Genomic DNA, 25,227 nt, shown 5'->3' with positions numbered 1-25,227 from the left:
TCCAATCCCTCACGTTCTGTGATTCTGTAATGCGATATATTATTTTTGAATGTCAAACTGCTAAGCTACATTGTAATGAGGAAATAATATTTGCACTTTAGGCATTAATCAACATAATAGTGTCTTGACATAAGATTTTGTCACCCATGGCATCATCCATCAGGTATGCTATGGGAGTGTTTTAGTTACCCACCATGTGGGTAATTATTTACACTATTCTCTTAGTGTTACTTTCCTTCTGTCACCAAAAAGCTTCTAATAAAATGCAGGTAGCTATTTGTTAACTTCTGATTTTCTCACCTCTCTCTGTCAGGCCATGTTATGGACTTGAGTGGCCCATCTACATGTGGGCAGGAGTTTTTACTCCTAGAAGAGAAATTTGATACAACCTCTCATATTCTTGTGTATCCATAATCGTTATGTAGCCTCAGAAGGACAGGAGCTAGATCTGCTTTAAAGCTGTTGTGTGTTGCATTACCCACCGGCACACAAATCCGCTTGTGTTGCGTGAAATATCTTCACATAGCTATGGGACGTATTCAATTACTATTGTATTTTTGTCTGCTCTGAAACATCAGAATGTGGAAAATTGTTTTGTCAACTAGTGGATGTGGGTATCTAATGAGACTTCCAATGAATTATGAATTCTTCATCCTTTCTCCTCTCAGTATTATTCAATGGAATAACTTCCACGTGATCTTAGCTTTCTTTTTATGACTTTTTTTACATTATATAATTCTCATTTAAAAAATCATACGTATGACAAATAGGCTCTTCACCTACTCAACAAGGACAAACAAATAACAGGTTTCAAGTCTCTGCTTGTATGGCTGTCACCTTTCTGTGAGCAACTGAACTTTGGATTTCATCATCCAGTCAAATCTTGTCATTTTTTTTCTGTTTGTGACATTTAGTATGGTCAAAATGTGGAGGCATTAAACAATAGCCATTGTTTTACTAAAAATATATAATCAGATTTAGAAAAAAATGATGGTTATAAATAATTATAATTATTGTAGCAATTAACCACACTAGTCTGGAACCAACCACCAAAAAAACCTTAAAGGAAAACTTTAAAACTAAATATGTGGAAATACAAGTTCAGTTTTGCATATTTTCCTACAATTTGTACTTTCGAGGATTTTGTGAAATATATAATTTTTTTGTGATTGAATTATCTTTCGTGGTGAGTTCTTTTGTGTATTTTTTTCCAATTAAAAAAACCCTAAAATATTATTACTTTCCTACTAGGAGCAGTCCCGATGCTGAAAACGTTCCTCAATACTGCAACCTACCGTTCATTGTCAGTACAACCCAAATATCACTGATGCTTTTGTGTTTCTTTTTAGTGCTCATACTGGGTATAAATCTAACCGACTGTAACTCTTGAGACAGAGCCCTAATAATATAAGCATTATTTTAGATTTGCAGCTGTAAAAAAAATATAAATGGAGTTTTGGAGCCCTCGGTATCACAAAGATGAGGAAGGCTGGGAGGGAGCGATACAAAACCAGGACAGCGTGAACCTCAGTAAAAAGGGCATTTATGTTAAAAAAGAGTAGACTGAATGTATTTCCAATTTAACAAAAACTGTAAAAAGAAATACTTGAAAAAATATAGTTTTTTGTTGTTGGTTTGCTAGTTTGTTTTAAAGCATGCCTTGTACAGAAGATGCCAAAAACCTCCACATCTCAAATTAATTCCAATCCTCTGTGATATATCCTGCCAGCTCCATACATATCTTAGAGCTGTGATTAACAATGAACACTGAGATTTTCCCTCCCAGAAACATCTGTGTTATGTCCTAGATCTTTGCTACACAAAATACCATTTATAACTCATTTTTATGGATGAATGTACAGCAGATGGACAGAGATGGCATATTAATTGGTATTTCAAAACTGGTACCTCTTATTTGAGCTGTAAATATTTTCTTAAGTTATAGAAAATCTATAAGAACTTGAGGGTAGGAATCAGAGCAGGAACTGTGATCTAGTTCTGTTTGTTTGTTGCCTGGCATTACATTAATCCAATCCTGGTTGATGGTTCTCAGTGATTTTACAATTTAACTACAAAATAATATCAGGGGAATTGGCTTATTCCTTCTGGGTGAAAATACTGATTTGCTTTGATGAAATGCTAAGATCCAACCAGATGTAGTTTCAGAGGAGAAAAAAATAATTTAAAAAATTAGTCTTTTCCATCCTCAAATGCAAAGGAAGCCCATTTCTGGAAGATCAGACATACCACATTCTCTCAAATCCTACCCAGAGAGAAAGTCCTCCTGACCAGCCATAATGCTGTTGTTTTGCTGCATGTCTAAGCACAGTCCAGGACTGCCATGCACAGCAGATCAATAAAAACCATCTGCTGGAGTCTACCGTGCTCATCCCTGCCCAGAGTCCAGGGGTACAGAGTAAGCAGCATGGTCCACAGGGACCCAGTAGCCTCCCAGACAGCCCGGTTGAGCCCTTCATAACTCTGCATTGCTAACATCGTGACCCAGCACATGGGGCTGTCTTTCTGTAATCTTTTCATGGAACCTTAGTGATCAATTTAAAATTATTACCACCATTGCAGAGATCTTACGCTAGTTTACATAACTGTTTGAAAATCTGACTTTTCCAAGTTAGGAGAACTTTCATCCAAGCTCCTAATTCTCTTGAGAGCACAAATGATACTTGATAGTTCAGGTGGTAGTGGATCTGTGGCAGCAAAGCATCTCTCTGGATACAGAGACCTCTCATGGATAATGCTGGTACTCTGGGAACAAGGGAAATTTTTTATTACCTAGGTGGAGAAGAGTATCAGTATTCATACGAAATTAGTAACAGAATTCACGTTAGGCTCAGAAAATTTCTAATGCTATAACATCATGAACCACCACAGCACCTCATGTAACAGTTAAAGATAATTATATGAAATTCATTAATATAAAATTAAATGATAATTCAAACATAGAACAACATGTATAATTAAACTGCATTGGAGGTTTAATGTTCACCTTCACCAAGCTAATGAGCAAGCGGAGCTTAAGAAGCAAGGGAGAATTCATTGTGAAATACACACGTTCACAAAATCCTTCACTTCACACTTCGCAGACTAAATCAGTGACGTATACCATTTTGGGTCTCCCAGTCCTCTGCTCCGGGACTCTCCCGCAGGTGTGAGGATGGGAAACACAGGCTCTCCCCCTCGGCTGCTCCGGGCGTGCGCTGCATATGCTGCATTATGACACACTGCAGATGTGGCCACGTGGGCTCGCTGGAGCGACTCCGCTGCCTCGGCAGTGGCTCGGGCGTCAGGCGACGACACACGCAACGCATCCAGATCTCCTCCGTGGCACTGGCATACGTTGTAAGACAGCTCAGCCCCACCAGGCTGCTGGCAGGACGCGCAGCAACAAGGGGTAACAGCTGAAGTAGAAGCAAAACCCCTAACTCCTCTGCTCTTTGCATTTAATTGCTCTATGTTACAATAAATGTTTCCTTTTTCTCGCTAGTCGTCCTCTGTTCTGCAGCATTTACAGCACTGCACTGAGGGTTTGTTCTGTGCTTTGCCTTATTTGTACTTTAATCTTGTTTAAAATCCTTTGAAACAAAAAACCAATCTACCAGAACCAGAATATTAATTGAATTGCTGACAGAAGGCCAGAGAAAAATGCTTATGACAACAGGGGATAAGCTACAATCAGCAGCAAGGAGTAAAATAGATTAGATCCTCAAATGCTGAATACTGATCCTCAACACGGCCCTGCACACACAGCCATGGGGACAATTCAAATCCTGATGCAAAGTCTCTGCTGCATCGACAACACGGTGGTTTCTTACCCAAATTCTGCTCTGTGTGACCTCAAAGCACCCCTTCTTGATACCAGTACACAGAAAAGCAAGTCAAATCCCATTTCCACTTCTGCTGGCTGAAAATTCCCATTCCCCCCTCCAGTTGTCAGGATGTGGCCTCGACTGTGGAGTCCACAGGTAGAGAGCTGTAGTGTCAGAGAGCTGGATTCTGCTTTTTCCAGTAATTTAAGTCTTAATGTTAAGTCAGTCATTTAGCACAGCCTGATCTTCTGAGTTTGCTTTTTGTTCTTTGGGTTTTTTTTAAATAAAAAGGACTAATGTTTGTTCCAAGTCACTGTGATTTAAGTTTCTATATTTATTCAGCCACCTGTGGTTAGTCAAGGAAAAAACCCAAAATACCCACCACAAAAAAGCACAAAACTGTGTAATACCTGCAAATGATGGTAAAAGTATATTCTTAAGGACCCTCCACATTTCAAGTCAATTCTCTGTGAACTGAATCATAAAAAGAGAACATGGTGACGTGAAAAACTGTCTAAAACAGTGTTTCACAGGAACAGAGATTAATCATACGTTTCTTTTACTTCACCATTAATCTTCCTCATACAGAGTACAACCCTCCAACAGAGCATATACTCTATGCAGAACAGATGGATTAACAGATTATTTGCATCAATCTAAAAGAAAAGCCTCCCACCCAACAAATGCTTATTTTCTATGGCTAATGAGTTTGGGTTTTTTTTTCCCTCACTGTACTTAATTCGTCAGGATATGGAAAGTACCTCTCAGGTGCAGCTTTCTGCTACCTTCTCAGCTCAGAATATAACACGAGGCTCCCACCAAGAGGAAAAAAAGGCAAGCAGACTGACCTGACTAGAGGATGATTTCTTGTTTTCATAACAATGATAGCGACATGGCTGAAAAGTGGTTGGCTTTAACTGATTTTCCTTGAAAGCTTTAAGATTCAACTTCTATATTACTTTTGTAACTTTCTTTCTCTCTTCTGAAACAAGCATGCTGACCTGGCTTTGCCCCAGGAGGCTCTTCCTGACCAACACGCTCTGCACAGAAACTGCACCCTCTTGGGCCAAGTGGGAAACAAGCAAGGCTAATGCTGCTCCTCAGCAACTTGAAATCAGGTCTTAAGCAGAAAGGATTTTTACTGAAGTCATTTTCAGGAACGACTTGCAGTACAGAGGCAAGATAAAACAAGGAAAACAATTCTGAAGGTATGTTCAACCAAGATGCTACAAAATTATACACAACAGGTAGTCAAGATCAATCTGTTAAATTACTCATCACAATAGCTTAATGGTAAGGCATCAAGATTTTTATGTACTTCAATCAACTAAGAATGTTTCATACTCTCTTCTAATGTTAAGCCTCAGCTTTTTATATTGTATTAAATTCCACATTTACAAGCCTAGTGGTGTTATCCTATATTTTACTAATGATTAGACTGAACAATGTCATATTACAGGAGTAAAAACTCATGTGCATGAATATTCAGCTGGTTAATAACCCAAAACTTCAGATGTAAGAAAAACCCAGAAAACACAGTATACTCCCTGAAAAGAATTAAGACACCGGATTGGTCACACGTTCAGGAAACTGTGGCTTAGAAATACATTAGTTTGCACTTTATCTGCTTTCCATCTAGGATTATATTTTGAGTGCATTTTAATAATCACACAAAATTTAAAACCAGGTTCCTTACACCTCATTGATTTTAAAACTTCTAATGCCTATTAGGGCTTCTTGGAGCCATTTCTTATAGATGGTGCCCTAGATGGCATCCACCTTAAAAAAAATTCTGAGAAGATGCTAGTCTCTGAAATGCTGACAAGGTCAAGGAAATCACCTTATCTGCATTAAATGCATGTCACCACAGAAGTGCTACGGTAGCTGTATGTTAAGAGAAGTATGTTTTAAAAAATGACATAAAAATCCCCATGAAATTAAACTGGGTAGGACCACAAGTCCTTGGCAAATTACAGTGTTCAGGTCAGTTATTGTCCGATTTACTGATGACTTAAGCACTTGAGCAAAGGGCAGGTAGAAAATTGGAGAACTAAGATTACTCAAAATAACGTTCTTTTGCTGCACACAAGTACATGGGTACTGACCTCAATAGGGCAAGAAGTTCAGGTAACTCGTTCGATTGCCCTAGTCTATGCTTATGCTTGTTTCCATTTATTCCTGTTGATTTATTTCTCATAAAAAACATCTATGTCAAAATATTTTACAAAACTGATTTAATTCCTTCCTTCTTTATTCTTTGGCACTTAATTTGGGTTGAAAAGCGGGGGGGCAGGTGGGAAGTGAAGGGAACGGGAAGGTAAAGGAAAGCGGAAAGAGAGAAAACCATTTCAGTATGAACTTTCGCGCAAAAAATGGAATTACATTTGAAGACATTAGTTTCAGTGCACAGGAGAGATGACGTTTTAAAATAACTTTATTTTTGATCCTCTTTCAAAATTATGATTTAACATCGTCAGAAATGAAATAAGAAACTTAAACAGCATACTTAGTTTTAAAAGCATTTAATGACATAGCATATATTTAACAGATAGGGTAAAAGTCTAGAGGTACAGTTCGATACAACTGAAAGCCAGTTCCAGTACTACTCTTGACTACAGGCCCAGTCATTGAAAGTTCATTCCTATTAAATGTAATTTTTGATTGTGCAGTAAGATGAAAATTTTTCATTACAATAGTTACAGTGACAGAGAAATGCACACTATGTATCAAATAGCAAGGTAATGTAGCAAAATTATAACACACAGTGCTGCAGCTGACAAGCAAGTAACCATTTGAGTAACATTACTTTTCCAGTAAATGCTTCAGTTCCACTTTTACACTTATCAATGATTTTAAAGGGTTTATTATACATCTAGTCTTATTATACTTTGTACTAGAATTATCTGAAACATACAATATAATGTATTTCAGCAAAAAAAAAAAAAAATCGAAATTACAGATTATTTAAAACTGTACCAGCCTGCTAATCCATCGTGTACACCAACATTCTTATCTGTCACACTTGATGCAGAAAAGCTTCAGGTTGTGTTAATAACCAATGCCAGGATATAAATGGTTTGCCTGTAATTTAATGCATACCTGCACTCTGTTACAGCAAAGATAATACACTATCATTTTAATAAATGTTAGAATTGTAACGGGAGGCTCTACTAGTCAAGACTCAGCATAACAACCTTAAATGGAAGTGAACAATTTTGAAAATTTGTACATTGTTTTTTGATGTGCACAGTAGATTCAAAAGCACCGCTGCCTTGCATACCAATAGCACTAGGAGTGGGTTATTTTCCAAGACAGCCTCACAAAATTGAGGAACAGTTTAAATATTAAGATCTAATCTACATTAACTTCATTTAAAAACAAAACAAAACAAAACAAAAACAAACCCCCAAAACCTGGTCCTCCCTCTCCCATGGAAGCTGCCCAATGCACCTCATACATTTGTAACTTTAGATTCTTTTTTTTGTTGGTTTTTTATTTTAAAACGCTCTATAAATAAAAAAATGTCAATCACATTGAGGAACATGAGGCACAGAGAGTAACGTATTGGTTCTGAGCTCGCATGCTGGAATTCCACTGGAACGGTCAGAGAAGTGCAGTGTGTGGAGATGGAGTTCACTTCTTTTTACCAAAAAGGCTGAATCTTTTCTCTTTGTCTTTCTCTTTGTCTTTCTCCCGCTTGCCAGGGCTGGACTCGCTAGTTATTGTGACGCTGGCAGGAAGGGTCTGGGCACGGCTGGAGGCTGGAGTGCTCTGGGTGGTCGGGGACACTTCGATTTTGTCAGAAGAGATAGCTGATGTGATGGCCTGAATCCACGTGTTCATCTCCTCCTTCAAGAAGCCCCAAAGGCAGAAAGCTGTTACAACCCGTTTCTCACACACCCTCCCTAATTCGCTCAACATAGAAGCAGGAAATGAAAGAAAACATGGTCCTAACTCCTCATCTGGTGCTCCTGTGGTTATACACCTGCAGACCACCTCTCCTAGAAGCTGTATCTGAACAGCCCTGCTGCCCTGGTGATGCTGAATCTACACATCATGCACACATGTGCACAAGACTGCAGACCAGAAAATTCCAATGTACCCCTGAGTTCTTAGCAGCTACTTTTCTCCCATAGTACAAGAGCACAGACAGCACAGCAGTAATAAACAATAAGAAAAGCAAACTTACATCGTCTTTGGCTTGGAAGAGGTATTCGTTGCCATCAGTCAATCTGCAAAGAAAACAACCATCACAAATTTAGCTTAGCAGCAGGCACACTCCTTCAGCTCCTGCTCATCTAGCTACAGTACATGATCCTACTGAGTCATATGGGACTGCACAGGACATACATCTATATGTGCACAAATACACCCCAATGACTCATGTTTTGGTATCCTGTGCTGTCACACAAAGGCAGCCACACACTTTGTGTGCCCCTGTCTGTAGACATGCTTAGGACAGTGGACATGCTCCAATGCGTCAGCACACACTGCAGAGCTTGCATTTTCACCAGCCGAGAATTGCTGTTTCAGTCCTTGCTCCTGCAGGCAGATACTTTTTCTTTTATAAAAGACAGTATAAAAGTTTACTCAATACTTTAAAAAGACAGAAGTCACTGGCAACACTCAGAGTTTTCATGGCTTTTGTAGAAACCTTGCAAAATACTGCCGCTGCTCTGCTGTCATAGCTACTGTGGTGGTGACTCAAGGTACTATACTGTGTATTACTTATGAGTAGCTGCCTCTTCTCACACTGAAGGTCAGTCTCTCTTCTGGTTTATTTCTGTTCTGATTTTATTCAGATGGTTTAACCGGGATACATTTAACAATGTATGTGAATATATATATTAATTTTAAAAAAGACTGAGCAATATCAGGTCAGACATCTGAACAAGCGGGAGGCAGGGGCAGCAGGAGCTGTGTTGCAGGCTTCCTGATGTTTCGCCACAAACACAAAGCTTTTAAAAAATCTCTTTATGAAATGAAATTAGGTATTAAACAGTAAAATAACAGATAAGACAGACACAAAGTAGAATATAATAATGTCTTGCTTACTTTAAAAAATTAAGACAAATAATTCCAGTCTACTCTCCAGAGATCACAACTAGAGCTTTCTGTGAGAGATCTGCCTGCACACAAGATGTGCAGATACCTCAGCCTCTCAGATGTTCAACAGCATAACCCACTGCCACAATGAGCTGGTGAATTCTCTGGGGAGTCTCCTAATGAGAATGAGTAAAGAAAATATGCTATTTGCAATTACCCAGCAGCCCTGAGGCAGGTGACAAGGTACTGTGAAAAGAAGTGCAAGTGATTATTCTGCCTAACTTTGTATTTAGAACAGCATATCCTTACATTAAAAAGGATAAGCCTTATTTTTTTTAACCTTTGAACTTCACATACTTCAAAATGAAATGGTCTGTAACTACATGTTCTAGACCTGAAAGTGTAACTGATGTCTTCAGCAGTCTCCTGAATCCATATTGAAAAAATTTAGACATGAGGTTTGATTTTAAAAAGAGCAGAACCATGAACATTCGGCTCTTTTCAATTAATTCCAGAGGAACCAGCTGAAAAGCTCAGCATTTTTAAATGTTTCTGCCTTTAGGTAGGCACATCTAATCTTGTCCCAAATGTAAGTAAAGTGCCCAGATTGTTTTTATACTGTTTTGTGCTTGCTGTCTTTGATAAATATAACATGTTTCAGTGTTGGGAAGAGCTTGTTCAGAAAAACAGATACTGCAGTTAATAAGAATGATTGGTTCCTGGGCTGGATCCTCCCACAGGAGGATCCTCCTCACACAGTGAACACACCCACCACAACTCAAACTGATGAGAGATGCTTCAACAGGTTTACCTTAGCTTGAACACATGCTTTTTCTTTTTATAATCGACCGCTATTTCACAGACTGCTTCTTTCAAGCTGACGGGAATCTCATTGTGGTAGGGGATGCCAGAAGCAGCAGCTTTCGAATCCTTGTAGAAGCCCATCTCCTGGTTGTTTATGACACAGTACACATTATGCCATGATCTTAAAAAAAATGGAAAACAGAAGTATTTATAAATCTAATGCTCTTACTTGCAGAACTGTAGAAACCAAACACAATTATTTCTATTAGATAACAGAAATAAGTTCGGTCTGAGGATGTGAATAAAGCATACACTGTCCTGTAAACTCAGATGTTGGTGTAGCTCACCACTTGCTGGTCAACATTACCCTTGTCAGCCAAGCCATAAATCTGGTTTCAAGAGGTCCCTCAGGCCCTGAAGGACCCCAGTCTGCTTTTCCAGAACAGACAGAAATCTCTAAAGTTTTGCCTGTTTGAGAACAGCAGAATCAGGTCCTCAGGAATGGAATCAACTGAGGCACACAGAACCATCTTCATCCGCTTTTCTGTTCCGAACAGATTACAGAGTAGGTGGAAAGTGCTAATGTGCAAACAGAAAATGTCAGGAGAATATGGACATTTGTATTCTCACACCTACGTGTTTTTCTTTTCTTGTAGTAACATGCAATTAGAGAGATCTGGAATCAAATCCCACTACTGCCACAAATTCATCATGTGAAGTGAGAAAGTCATGGTGTCTTTATGCCTCAGTTTTCCACCTCCCAAATATGGTTAACACTCCATTTTCTACCATTTATGTTTAGCGTGCAGCTTCATCAAGTATACTGTTCAACCATGCATACACTGTCCCTACAGCAACAGAAACATTAGCCTGAACCATCTTTAGGAGCTGTGAGAAGACCACAGCAGCAGGGATAAAAATTGCTGGTTTACATCTTGGTCAGTTTGGATGCAATCACCTGCATCAAGCATCAAGTACTTTACCTGCTTGAGGCTTTCTTGCTGTGTGTCTCCCATTCGTGTTTGCGATGTAAGAAGCCCTCCATCTGAGCTGAAGGAATCTCCTGGGTTTTGGCTGGTAGGGTAGCAGCAGTCTGGGCCTGAACGGCAGTCTTGGCTTTGCGGTCTGACGTCGGAGAAGGAACAGGACTGGACTCTTTTGAACTTGTCCTCTGTTCTGCAGCTCCATTGACCATTTCGTTTGTTTCTGCAGTTTCTGCCACCTAGGAACAGTGGAAAAAACATTCAGCCAGAAGCCTCACAACACTGAGGTATCGTGCAGTTAATCTGCTTCCCCCTGCACAACGTGGCTGTGTATAAACTTTGCCTGGAGAATGACACAGGCCAATAAGATCTTTCTCACACTCCATGGAGACACAGAAGGCCAAGGAAATTAGAAGGCAGGAATGGATTAGTACCCATTTTATAGGTGGAGAGATGGGAAAATAAGAGCAGCTAAACATCAGTGTGAATTTTACTGTGCTTTGCTCTGCTGGTCAATTCATATTCTTTTGTATGTTGTTATTCCTAAAATGAGAGCATTCAATTCTCGTGCTAAGTACTCAAATGTTTGGAACAGTAACAATCACACTTTCTGCAAACCTAGAGTAACAGTAGCAGTTATACACATCAGCCACCTTAAGTACATTTCTGGCATTACTGAAGTATTAAAAATCTAGAAAATATATTAACTACGAGTCAGCAGAAAAATGTCAAAATTGCCCAGGAGCATTTACAAAAATCTGTGCAATTTATTTGTTTCTGTAAAAGCTCCTTTCCCGCTTTCCCCACTCCCCCTGTGACACAACAAAATCAAAACATGCAGAAATTAGAAAGATTACACCATGCATTTCATCTCCACCATCCCAGTTAGGATATTGGATCTTAAAGACAAGGGCAATGAGGTCACATGTCAATTTATCAAGGTCTTTTTCAGACTTCGTTATTAGGTGGATGGGGTTTTTGTTAAAGGAACTGAAAACCACCACAGTCACACACCATCACACAGCTATTTACCCCCAAACAAAGACAGAACCAAGGCCTTGCCCATCACTTGCTTTGTTGATCGCGTTGCCTGTCGCACTCTGATCGAGATAGCCTAGAGAGCAGCCGTGTTTCCAGCAGCTCTGACTGGTCAAGCTGTCGACGTCTTCAGGAGCCATTCATCCAAAAATCATTTAAATTGGAATCCTAATGGCTATAAGCTTTTGAAAGGCAGCTTGGTTCCAGTTTTTGGTGTTTTTTTTTTCCTTGTACCATTACTTTGACATGTAGAGCCATTGGTAGCAGCTCAGGAGTTACACAACCAGTGTGTATTATTATTATTAGCAAGTTACTAAAGCTTAGTGCTGCTGATGCTCTAGTAGATTACAAACATTCTGGACTGTTTTTATGCAGACAAGCAGGTATTTGTGAATGGCACAATAATTAGACATTCCCACTTCTGCACATGGCCTGGACAATTCAAAAGCAGCCAAATTATTATGCAACAAACTGAATTTTGCCACTGTTTGCTAGAACTTCTTATTCCTGCCAAGTCTACCTTATTGTACCTCACACCTTTGTACCTCATATATTGACCCAGGAAGATCTAAGTGTCAACTTGCTATGAATATGGGAAGGATTGGTTAACTGCCTTTAAGCAATCTAAATCTCCAGAGTACAGATACTACACCACTGAAACAGGGAAAGAACCACAGTTCACGTTCAACTTCAGTCGTGTCTATTTTACTCTGTCCCTAAAGACATGTAGCCTTACAGCCTAGTAGTTTATGAGAGGAAACATCTACCCTGCACTCTTATTCATTGGAAGTAAACATCAATGACACTACTTCTTCACAATTATCTAAGCCATCAAACCTCACTATTTGTATCCAAATCTCAAAATAAAACAAAACTGTTGCATTGAAGTGGGGAGAGGGTCAATAAACAGAGGAGGCTGAAGACTACCCAAACACTGCCAGCACAGGTAGTGACATAAACCACCAGGGATGCACCACTGAAAGCTCAGTAAGTCAATCAGCACCAGTGCTGATCACCAATGCCACCAGATCATGTTCAAGGAAAAGGACAGCCCTTCGCAAATTTTTTTGACCACCGAGTTACTGAACTTCAAACTCTCTGCTTTTCAACTGGGTGGGTCCCTGTCTAAGCTATATGAAGTCTTTGTGATCAGCAATAAGGCAGCCACAACAACTTATCTCAACAACTTACATAAACTACCTGGAACTACCTGTTACCTAAACCAATGCTGAGAGTAGTATGTTTTCTATAGCAATATCAGCAAGATGTGAAAATATTACTGATTTTGGGGTACCTATAACCACTAATCTGAAGTAAAACAGACCAGTTTCAAAACAGCAGCCACTGCACAGCTACTTAACATGTTTTTATGGGAAATAACATGTAATTCAGCACTGCAATCTGCAACCCTGTGGTTCTGAAAGTTACCTGCCAACTTTAATCACACAATCAGACTTGTAACTTCTACTTAAAATTCTACTGATTGTAAAAGGGCTATGAAAGGCTTTTCTGATGCTCTTTCAGGTTTTATTTCCTTTTCATGTGTTATCTACAATTAACAGAAAACAAGCAAAATAAATCTGAATCATGAACAGCTATGCGAAGAATGCGTCATGAAAACAGAGAAAAAACAGGAGCTAAACACACTTTAATGGAAACATGCATCAGGCATGCAGAGACAACGCCATGGAGGACAAACATTAATAGCAAACTGTACTGTTACAACACAACAGTTTTCACGTACATGAATACAGTTCTCTTAACCGTGACTGAGGTTAGTTGCAAGTGCTTTAGTGGCTCAAGACTACTCTCGAGATACTTAAATCGGGACTGTAACATGCAGCAAGACAGCTGGTGACAACAACTGGAGATATCCCTTTGACTTTCATCGTGCTTGAAGCAACGTTATATTCAGTTCATCAGCTGAAGTCTCTACACCACAGCTTAAACAAGAGAGACGTCTTTGCCTTTTTCAGATACGAACAGATGACAAGTCTACATATTGTTCTGGCTTAAGTGCCATTTAACATTTTACGCCAGTACCACTGGCTGTAATAAATAGGTGAAATCTTACACTTCTAGTGCCTAAAATGATTACCTTCATCTATGACTTAATTTCTATTCAACATAAAAGTGTAATTTTTACTTGTACTAATACAAGTAACAAAGTCTATCAATATAAATTACTTTAACATACTGCTTTTTAGCCAGAATACATCTGAAGGCTTCCCAGATGGTGGCGTCTGAAGCTACAGCTATACTGCTCTGAGAACTGTCACACTCTTACAGGCACAGAGAGCCAACATTGGTGTAAGTAGACACCAGATCACTTGCATAAATTTATATGGAATTTTTAAAAGCATTAAGAAGCTATATGTTGTTATCCTGACAAAAGAAAAAAAACATGCATCATGAAGTGGAAAGACAAGTTACAGCAAAAGTACAATTACTGAAGCACATCCTTTCAATCACCCTTCTCACTTTCCAAGCTCAGCCAATACAGAACAATTCAGCTGCACTGCTCAGGTAGTTGTAAGAAGGCGAAATTCTGATAAACAGCAGTGTACCTCGGGCCTCAGATCATAAATAATACAGCTGCGTACGTCTGATGCATTGCAACACAAGCCTCAATGAACTAGCTAAAAAGCTCTCATGAAAGACTGAAGTGCAGATGGCAAAGATTAACATGGAAATGCATTATGTATCATGGTAATAAAATTTTAAAAAAGAATGCAGCAAAAAGTTTATGTATAAGGCTGTGGTAATCAACAAGATGATGATTATCTGGGATGCGCTTGCAGGCCACCTCATGTTCCTTGCCACAACTCTATATAATTTCATAAACATTAGAATGGACAACAGACAGCTCACTTCATTTTATGTTAAAGATGAACTGAATGGCTTTATATAAAGAAATGAAAAGTTAGAACTGCTTCGTATCCTAGAGCATTGACAGAGTCTGTGTGCAGACCCAAAAGTAACTGGGACAGGCTATTTGAAAGATAAGCTTATGCTGAAAAGCAATTCCTCCCAGAGTCCTAGACTGAGACCTGCATTTCCTTTGCAGCACTGGCAAGAGCTCCCATATCCGCCAACCTGAGCCTTCCAGGAGCCTTTCCTGCACTTAATACGACCTCAGAGGGTGTGGTTCAAAAACATAAGCAAAAGAAGCATCATTTTTCTCACCACTCAGAGCACTAATTGAAACAAGCAGGCTTTGCAGGAAGGCAATGGAGAGGTAAGCCAGTTTTCAACTACTGTGTTGCACTGAAAATATATATATACATATTTACTGGTACTTCTATGGCTGCACATTAAGTTTATTGGCATGCATCCTGACTCCACTGGGACGTCCTCTATCAAGAAAGAAGAGGGCATGGATGAACCAGTCAGCCTGCATCTATATAAAATAAAGAGCCTGGATCTTAGACCAATGTATTTTAATTCATTTCTAAAAAAAAGCCTCACAACTCTCTATAGTGTCTGCACCCTAATCTCATTTATACCAGTGTCTCTCCAGGGTCAGTAAATCGAACTGTGGTAGTGTAAAATGGACAGGATCAAGGCAAAACGGAGCCCCAACACAGCTCTTCAGCAAGATCACAACTCTTCATGAGGACTAAATACCAAGATAAACCTAGATACTAGTTTTTAATGTTTTATTTCATGTTTATTTTTATCTGCAGTCAATGAGTCCATTCTGCATGGAATGTTATACAACTAACCTTAAGGCTTTTATTTGTCAATAGTTACAACTCTCCCCTCCCTCCCAGCCTTTACTGCGAAGCTCACTTGCATGTGTTATCTTTGGCCTTGTAAATAACTCGCTTGCTAATGCAGCTGATTTAATAATGTTGCCGTGCTGAAACCTGTTAGTATAACTCGATGCGTCATACCTGTCAGATTCTAGTTCTCTTCTTCATTATGATGTAATCTCATTAAATCTCAATTACTCATATAAATGACGATTTAGCTGGAAAATCTTAATACTATTAGCGACATGAAAAACTCACAGTAAATAACATGAAATAAACATGTCACCTCAAACAACTGAGTGTCAGCGGGGAGATTCAAATAAACAAGGACTAAAGTGAAGCAGATCTCTTTCCAAGGGGCTGCTAATTAAATAAAAGTCAACTGATGGGAAGGAAGAGAAAAGCAGCAGGGAAATCTGAAGCCAAAAGATTAAACCAGTACCAGTAAACCATACTAAAAAACAGTGTCTTTTGCTGCAAATGATTCTGTATGTCACAGTCCAGACCACGATTGGTCATTGGCTGTCCGTCTGCTAATAAAGTTTTTGTAGTTTTGGTAGGTTTGGGAGCGGTAACTAACCCGTGGAGATTCCTGGTCTGATGGCAAACCATTTTGGGAAACCTGTTCTCCTTTTGTCCCATCCCTGTTGGAAGAGAGGAAACAGAAAAGAAATGGTATTAAGTTCCTGAAGGTCGCCCATCTTTTTCACCAAAATGAGATCTGAATATTGCACACCTCAGAAATACAGGCAAGTTCTTAAAATCCTCAGGCCCAACTGAATAAATTCTGTGTTAAGTGAGATGGAAACAAACTTTCCTGACAGTTACCTTACAAATAAACCTACTTCTATCACATAAATAATTTTATAAATGTTAATGTTCCATGGACGTGGCTTGACATCTATCTGTAACTAATGCTCATCAAAGAAGAAAGCCAAGATTGTTCAGAAATTTTAATTCAGAATACAGGGGGTGTAAAAACAGCATTCTCATTTCAGGGTCAAATACACCTCAGCAATTGTAACACTGCTTCATGATGAAAAATTGGAATGTTCGATTTAGCAGTGAATTCAGGTGGTCCATTAACCACCAAGTCTTCTAAAAAGGATCACACTACAAAACCACGTTGCCTCCAGACTCTCCCTTTACAATGCCTGAGAATTCTGCCTGAAGAAACCGCATTACGTTCCCAGTTCAGCTTCCCGCATCCCAGGCTTACCATTGCTGCTGGGAGTCTGCATCCTCTGCAACCTTTGGGCTGGGCTCTGGAGTGGGTGGCTGCCTCTTCCTCTCCTCTTCCTCTTGTTGTCGACGTACTTCCAGCAGTTCCAACTGACAAACAAAACATTTTTGTGCATTTAAAAGCACTGCAGATTTTTCAGGAGCATGTCTAGAAACTAAAAATAACTGTACATTTTTCTGAAATATTACGGAAATTGCAGTTAATTGGAATAAAATTTGAAGGCATCAGTCTTTAAAAGTATTAATCATGCAAAGTTTGTTGAACTGAATTTGTCAGTAAAGACATACAGCATCAGACCCTTTAACATCAAGTGCCTGGGCAGCAGCCCATCACTGTCTGTGTTTCTTTTCTATTTCATTCTATTAGAACACAAACCAGACAAACAAGAAAGCAGCCCAGGCTATTAAAACACTGAAAAGCTACATCCTCTTGTCTGCTTGCCATACATAGCAATAAAGTGTTCCACATCCGAATCCCTAAAATTAACCATCTAAATAAAACCAGCCTGATTTTTGAAGATGCTGAGAAACTCCAATTCATTCTGTCTGCAGCTGTGACGCTCTGTGCATGGGAAAAATCAAGCCACTTCAATTTCAGTGTCTAAAGTAAAACTATTCTCCAAAGATGGTAACATGCTCTCCAAGCATTAATTACTGCCATTGCAGCTGTGCTCAAAATGTTTCTTTTGGGGGGAGGAGGCTTATGATGCCTTTCTAGGGGACACTACAGCCTTGCACTGGGCCAGTCAAAACACAATAAACATTTTTGTTGAACCCCCCCCTCCCTGATGTTGTTGTCTTTAACCAAAAATAATTTCAAGTGTTTGGATCTGGGTCTTCTTCACTCAGAATCCTCCTTCCCTTTCAGCAGTACAGCCTGTACAGCAGAGGGCTGGAGTAAACTGCTCAGCTCTAGAATTTGCTTCTGGGTCATCACTCCTGGGCCCGAGACAGCTCTGCTGACTCCTGGTCATTTACCACTTCAGTTTTCCTTGCAGGTTGGTGGGTTTGAATGAACCTGAGAGGGTTTTAGTTTTGTTTGGAACATAAAATTTTAGGCCCTGGGTGACTGGCCAAGGTTGATCAACAAATGGATCGACAAATGGAGATTAGATTGGTGATGCTGGGAATTATTCCGAAAAACCAGATGGCCCCAAACTGGAGGGGAATGGCCAAGAGAGGTTGTTCTTGCCTATAGCACTCACCGTGGTCAGTCTTTCCAGTGCTGCAAATCTCTCATCCCAAGTAGCTGCAGATTTTTCAAATGCTTCATGCCGTTTAATTAACTTTTCTACTTCATCAACACTTTGACCTATTTCACGACTGGATAGGTAGGGCTCCTGTCCTAGCAGCCAGGCCTCAGCCACACTTGCATCTCTTGAAAACTGGTGTACCTCCAAAACTGAGCAAAGAATGTACAGATATCAGTGCCATTAATGTCAAAAAGAGCACCATGAAGTCATCAGGCATTTTCTGAATCTACTTTAAAGCAGCTTAGGAGAAAATAAACATCTTTACTAAGTATATTCCTTAACTAAGCTCACTGAAATTAATAATTTAAAAGACAGAAATTTGTGCTGTTGGCTTTGCTTTGAGGAAAAATAAAAGGCCTACCTTCACTTCCACAGGCTATTTCAGTTTGCAATTTCAGAGCTTCCTTTTTGTTTTAACCTGCTGTAACCTATAAACTTCAGAGCAGAAAGTCTGTTATCTGCTGGTTTTCTTCCTCAGACTGGTCTGTCCACAGAACAGCCAAACTCTAGGCTGCAGCTCCCTTCAGCAAGCAGTATTCCTGTACTCCATGCTTGTCTACAGTGCTACAGATCCACCTTCCCTTTCTTCTGTCTTCACAGTGAAAAAAAGCTTCCACAAGCTTTTGTGAATGGCATCAAGCAATTCTGATGAACAATACAGTCCAAACACCCAAACTGAGGGAAACCGCTCATGCTGCTGCATTTCTTAAAGCCTGCTGGGGCTCAGAAACAGGGACAAAAGTATACACAGCAGCCCAGAACCCCACAAAATGACTGCCCTGCACCGCACATTTTGAGATCCTGGACAACTGCCTGCTGCAAAGGCTTCAGTCTGGACATGAGATGTGGATCGCCTTGTTAAAAAAGTATCAGAACTGGGGTGTTGATGCTGGTGTAAAACTTGCAAAATGCTGCCATGTTTAAAAGTACACCTTTTGTCAGTAAACTGTTCATAAACATTGCAGCCTCTCAGATAACACAGGCATGTTACATGTGTAAGGTCGCAGGGCTTTACTTCTCCCTATTTTTTAAGTAGTGTATCCTTTCTAGAAACACAGTTAGAATGTCAAACCTCCAAAACACAGAAGATCTGTTTCACCTAGCTCCAAATTTGATCATATAGAGTAACAACTTTGGTGCAGGTTTCTTGGTTTCAAATTCTCTGTTATTTTACAACCAACAGGTGTGAATCTTACAGATATTATTACAGTACAAACACAGTTTCAAGCACTGTTAATAAAAAAGGTAAGGAGCGGCAGGTTTTTTTGACTGCCCAGAAAGACTCGGTGAAGAGAGAGAAAGAAACCCAAAGATGTCCTTACTCAGTCTCAGCCACTCCCATCTGTCTTCCCATTTGTCAATCATTTCTTTTCTCTTTTCTGTCAGCTGCAGCAGTTTTTCCTTGATCTGGATGGAAAAGGAGAATGCAGGACCGTTACACAAGCACCAGGATCACCCCACCACACCATGTAAGCTATTACCACCAGCAAAAGGCACTGGCATTTACGGACAGGATAGATTGTGCTAGACTGTCAGAAAGTGACTTAAATGTGAATACAACAGCTGTTTTTCAGCATAAATAAATATCATGTTTGTATTAAAACATCACAATTGCATGAGCATACAGTATCTGTTAAAACTACATCACCAGGATTATTTGACGAAAAGAGAATAATGGACAAACAAATGTAAATAGTGCAACCATGTATTGTATCTTCTCCCCTTTATTCCAGCACATAATGCAAAATGCACTGCCCAAGGTTGCTACAGAAAGCCTGCAGCTACCTATGCTAACAGCACTGATGTGCCAGCGTAAACCCTGTGTTTTTCTCAGGGTGAATATTGGCTGGCAAAACCTCCCAGTTCCTGAGCAAATGTTTCTCTGAGGACACTCCACAGCACTCGCATGTAGCGCAGACACAAACACTATGACCTCCTTGAGTGCATAGTACCCTACATTTGGCTATCCTCCCTCCACCAAAGGGAGGCAGGAAGAAATATGGATTAAGCCTCTATCCTCTGGCCAAGACAAATCAGAAAATAAATCAAGGCCTTAAGCCACTGGATAAATTTTTCTCTTAATATTCCCTGGATTAACTCCCTATGAGACACACTTTTTCCTGCTCCTTCCCCTAGCAGGCCTCTTCACAGCATTCCAGTTCCCCTGCACAAAATTCAGGCTGTCTCACAGTTTTCTCTTGCTCAAAGCAGTCACCTTTCCAAACACGGCCATCCCAGAGCTTTCTCTCTGCAGAACTGAATGCAACAGCTTCTTTGCACTTCCTGGACTGAAAATGATACTTTAAATTTAGGTGCTGTCTCTGCTTCCCAACAGGAATTCACAGAGCTAAAATTATAGACTAATTTCACAACAGCAGATAAGTAGAACAGTCCCTGAAGTAATGTATTTCATTATAAATACAGAGTTTATTAATCTGTAGATTACACAATGCTAGTTGCTCCAGCTGAAACAGAATCTATAGGCCAGCCGCGCCACGGTTGTTAACAGTACCTCCTCTGATGCGTAGTGTTTTCTTGCCAGAAGAGATTTGCCGAGCTCAATGCAGGTAGTAAAGCTGTCATTTCGGGCATCGATTTCTGCTTTGATACCCTGGTGATTGTTCATGAGTAGTTCAACAGACGAAACATCCCTAAAATGATCAACCCATGGTTCAGAAACATGTATTGCAGATTTAACAGCTCTTACATTTTCAAACAAGTAAACTAACCCATAACTGTACAATAAAAATATTAATTTCTAGATTATCTTCATAGTTCAGGAAGCAACATTGCTAGCAGCCTTTCCGTAGGAACAGCACCATTCTGGTCTGAGTCAGACATCAAATAAACAAACGTGTGGGACTCAACCTCTTTGATCACAACTTCACAGTGCAATTACTTCAGTAGCCCCCAGCCTCTGCTGGCAGCAATACATAAAAGCAAACTGCTATACCACCATCAGATTTTGGCAGCCTCTTTCTGAATTTCTGGCTCAGTGATACCAAGCTTTCTCCCCAACTGACCTGCAGCATTATCTGCTGATTGAGAAGAGGTACTTCACATTACCTTGGCTTTTCTTGGGCTTCTATCTGTCGGATAACATCTTCCATCCAAAGCATGAGATCACGAACCATGCTGAAGAAACGGAATTTGTCTCCAGTATCCACCAGCCTGACCCTGCGGCCCTCACAGGCATCCAGCAGTGCCTTCCATGCTTCCAGGACCTCGTTTTCCCTCTTCTGGATGTCATCAGCTTTGTCTCCAGCATAGGCAGCCTGGAGGCGTGCGGCATCCTCCTGCAGCTGTCTCACCTGGTGTGGTTTTATAAGAGAGAAATGCATCAGCGTTTGGATACTTCTAAGTCACAAATGTGGGGACATTTTGGCTGCTAATTCACCATTTGAATGGCTTTCTAAAGTCGCTGCAAAGATATTTGGTCTGTTGATACTAAGACAGTTTGCTCTGTTATTAAGTCAGTATATTGCTCTGAGAATATTTCCTAGAGAAGACTTTTGGGTCCAGGGGCTTCCAGAATAACAAAGATCTTTCACTGCCTAAACCCCCTGTAGAACTGGGTGCCAATGCAGAATGACTGTTCAGTGTCAGAGCAAATGGGGACCATCTTCATCACCAAATTTTCAATGCTTCTCAGGAGCTCCTGTATCAAGACCACTACTCTGACAGTGTGCACAATGTAATTTAATGAGTTTTTTCAAAAGTGTAGACAATGACTTCAAACAGAAGAAAATTTAGAGATTCAGATATCTTTCTACTATTAGAAATCTCTCTTCCTTTCAAACACTCTCTTGGGACATCAAATGCTATTTCTTGTTCCACATATTTTAGAGCCAGGAATCATTCTATTCGCTCTTTCCTAATAATTTTATCCTTTTTTTTTTTTGTTAAGTTTGAACACCAAATTAAACAGTGTTCTAGGTACAGGCACAGAGATCAGGCCACTGTTGTAAAGATCTATCTCAGCGCTCCAGCTGTTTCATCTGAAAACATTCCTAAGTGCTTTCACCACAGTCCTGTGCTATGATTACATATTCCTTCATTTAGTCCTTGATGAGAATTACTTTTTTTGAGAGACAGGGATTGGTGTCTCCCATTTTACACATAAAATTTACAGTTTATAAAAGTAAAATACTTTGAAAATCAAATGGCTGCTGTATCCCCTTTATCCTAGCGTAAACAACTATGTAAACTGCAACATAATCAAGATATATAAAAGCTATCTTTTCCAACCTACTGGGATAAGTGCGGACCATTGTAATTCTTCCAGTCCTTAAAAAACTTGTTCTCTTCCAAAACTCTCATTTAGGCAGCTGAAGATTGGGGTTTTTTTGTTTAGAATCCCCTGTGTGCTGTATGAAGGGCTGCCACCTTCTACTTAACACAGCTTAGCTTTAAAACATTCAGAATTAGATCAGGTTTGGTTGCTTTTAAAAATCTTAGCCTGGACTGTGTACTTTAAATCTCTTCTGACTGCTATTAAGAAGCATTGTAAAAAGCAATATTTAAGTCAGAATGCCCAGATACATAATTAAGTCAAAAAGCTTCTGTGTAGGTCTACAGACCTCCCTTGTCTCTCAGAAAGAAAAAAATAAAAAGTGCTCATAGAAGAGTGTTTGGTTGGGGCTTTGTGCTGTTAAAAAAATAAACCAATACAAATAAACAACAAAACCACCCCAAAACAAACAAAAAAATAACCAAGAAACCACAATCAACCAACCAGGACTACACAGCTCTTCATATTTCTCCCCTCCCTGTCCTCCAAGCATTCCCTGGAATATCGATTCCTCCATAGGACAGGACAGTTGTGTCTTGCATTCACCAAGGTGAATATGGCATAAAGAGCAGGCAAACTTAAGGTGGCTTTCAGCACAAATAATTTAACACCCAAGAACAATGTTAAGGACAGAAAAATCTAAACTCTGTATCTCAAGTTACGTCTGGTACATTAAAAATTTCTTACAGATCTTGTATCAGTTCAATGTGTCCTCCAGAAATAACTGACTAACGAGACTCTATGTTAAGTTAAACGAACCTTTTTTGCTTCAACTGAAAGCTGTTTTCCAGCCGTATTAGCCTCACAGTATACTGCTGGTGCTGCTGCTGCTGCTTGAGGCAACCAAAGTAAGGTCCTCTGAGGAGCTAAAGGGCATTACCCTTGAGCCTCTCCAGCCGCTCTGTTCCTATGCACACAGCAGGCCGACACTGTCAGGAGACATCAGAGCTTTTTGCTTTATTTTAAAAATCAATACAGAAGTTATCTGCCTTTATGATTTCTTCTTCAACCAAGGACAGGAAATAGAGTAATGTTCCACAATTACCTACATATCCAGAAACCTGTGTACTTACAGATTTCTATTTTAGATAAACTAATTAGCCTAATGCAATGACAGGGAAGCAGAAAGACAGATAAGAAAATGACGCAGGTGAAGTTATTCCCACAGAAGCACCCATGGAAAGCAGCTGGCAAAACTCTGTCTCTCAGCCACGGAGAAGCCAAGAGCAGCAGCAGAACTCTGCAGCTCAGCTTCCTACACCCACCAACAGTGCCGTTTTCTTGCTACACACCTGGGTGCCAAGTGCCTGGATATCATGCTCAAATGTTGTGTGCATTCTCTGTAGTGTTTCCACTGTGTTTTGGTCTCTACCGAGCTCTTCAGGCAATTTCTTGTGTTTGTCTTGAATACGTCCTAAGATCTCCTTGGCATCATGGTAAAATTTGTGCAGTTCATAAGAGGCTGCTAGAATTTGTGTTCTTGTGTCAATGAGCTCCAGGAGATCAGCCCAGGCCTCATTGAGTCCGTCCTTCCACTCTGCGATTGTCGCAGCATCTGAATGTCCAGAGTTGATGAGTTCGTCTGCCATGTGGTTTACCGTGTCCACACGCTCCTGACCAATGTTTCCAGTGTCTCGGGCAAATTCTCGGAACCGCTCCTGCAGCATCTGAAATGCAGAGAAAGACTCATGCAGCACTGTAAATACAAACTCCCATTTCTATTAACCATCTCCTGTATGCAGCATCCAGAAAAGAAAGGTCAATCCGCAGCCACATCCAAAGAACTTACTGTTACGTGTTCGTAATCCTGTCCCAGCTCGTGGGATCCGGCCACCACTTCCCTTTCAGCAATCCATTGCTCCAGGTCGTCTACCTCGCGGTTAAGCTGGAACAGCCTGTGCCTCTCATCCAGCTTGCCTCGTCTCTCTTCAGCTAGATCCTTCAGGCCTGCATACAGCTTATCCACTTTGGACTGGCGCATGCTGATACGCTCGCTGGAAGAAAAACAGAGAGCATTGAGTCCTCATCATCTTTTACAAATACTAGAAGTAAATGTAAAAAAAACCAACCTACTACAAGGAATAAAAATCACTCTTGTGATATTTAATCCACCAAATGCATGTCTGCTGCATGCACAAATTTGACTCAGACACACTGAACCAACCCTTTGCTGGCAGAGTTGACTGCACTAGCTAGAAAAGTTCTCTGCCCTACACTCCTGGCTTTAGAGAGTGAAGCTGTGAACTAAGCTCTCTGTCTGACAACAGATCACATCAGGGTCTTCTCCCCAAAATTACAGGCAGGATCAGAGATGCTGAGGCAAGTAGCAGTTCATTTTCATCTAAATTCTGCTTCAATGTTCAGAAGTACTCAGGGGTTTCTTACTCCCTAAAGCTCAGTATTTCCAGAAGTGATTAATATTTCTACTTGCCCTATCTTTTGCCTACATTTTGTCTGAGCCATGTAGTCCCGTCAAATTGCTTTCCCTCTGCCTTGTAACATTGATTATGTTATCCCATTACTCCATCAGGTCAGCCAGGAAATACACTCTCATCAGAAATTATCATGACCACAAGAGTGTGCTTTTGAGTTAAATAACAATCTTCCACCAGAGGCAGAGAGTGTCTTTCCTCAGTCTTCAGTCCTACCCTCCTATTTGCGAAGGCAGAGCAGTTAAATACATCAGCCTCGCAGTCAAAGCCAATAGAGAATTCTGTTTGCTTAGCTGCAGATCTGACAGAAAAGCAGTTCTTAAGCTTCCTGAATTCCCCCACAGGGAAAGCCATTTATGAAAGTAGAAATAAATTTACCAAAATGAAGATGTTTATGTACCCGTGCTTAAAGCATCAGATTACAGTCTCTGATTCGACTGGAATCTCAGAGAGACAGATCTTTGGGAGCACTGCCCTATAGACAGAAGGATAAATGACCGCAACCCTATGGGCTGTACGTAAAAGTGGGATGAAAGAGTGAATATGGACCCTTGTCTCT

At 40.1% G+C, this 25,227-nt stretch overlaps 1 protein-coding gene across 2 annotated transcripts in view; it reads right to left on the bottom strand.

Moving 5' to 3' along the window:
* Positions 1–6,240: 6,240 nt before the first annotated feature.
* Positions 6,241–25,227, bottom strand: part of SPTBN1 (spectrin, beta, non-erythrocytic 1) — a 91,265-nt gene continuing 72,278 nt past the window's right edge. Inside the window, exons 24-35 of one of the 2 annotated variants that reach the window (XM_010184035.1) lie at positions 24,026–24,230; positions 23,529–23,903; positions 21,012–21,256; positions 20,458–20,596; positions 19,268–19,352; positions 17,898–18,094; positions 16,670–16,782; positions 16,031–16,094; positions 10,658–10,896; positions 9,682–9,855; positions 8,014–8,056; positions 6,241–7,673 (exon numbers count right to left, since the gene is read on the bottom strand). In XM_010184035.1, the coding sequence (XP_010182337.1) occupies positions 7,458–7,673; positions 8,014–8,056; positions 9,682–9,855; positions 10,658–10,896; positions 16,031–16,094; positions 16,670–16,782; positions 17,898–18,094; positions 19,268–19,352; positions 20,458–20,596; positions 21,012–21,256; positions 23,529–23,903; positions 24,026–24,230 (2,095 nt within the window). In that variant the 3' untranslated portion in view covers positions 6,241–7,457. Of the gene's footprint in view, positions 7,674–8,013; positions 8,057–9,681; positions 9,856–10,657; positions 10,897–15,406; positions 16,095–16,669; positions 16,783–17,897; positions 18,095–19,267; positions 19,353–20,457; positions 20,597–21,011; positions 21,257–23,528; positions 23,904–24,025; positions 24,231–25,227 lie in introns of those variants that run through there. The other variant, XM_010184043.1, reaches the window with a different exon arrangement.

The sequence above is a fragment of the Mesitornis unicolor genome, unplaced genomic scaffold (genome assembly GCF_000695765.1).
Source record: "Mesitornis unicolor isolate BGI_N332 unplaced genomic scaffold, ASM69576v1 scaffold47710, whole genome shotgun sequence".
NCBI lineage: Eukaryota > Metazoa > Chordata > Aves > Mesitornithiformes > Mesitornithidae > Mesitornis > Mesitornis unicolor.
This window is presented reverse-complemented; position numbering and strand designations above follow the sequence as displayed.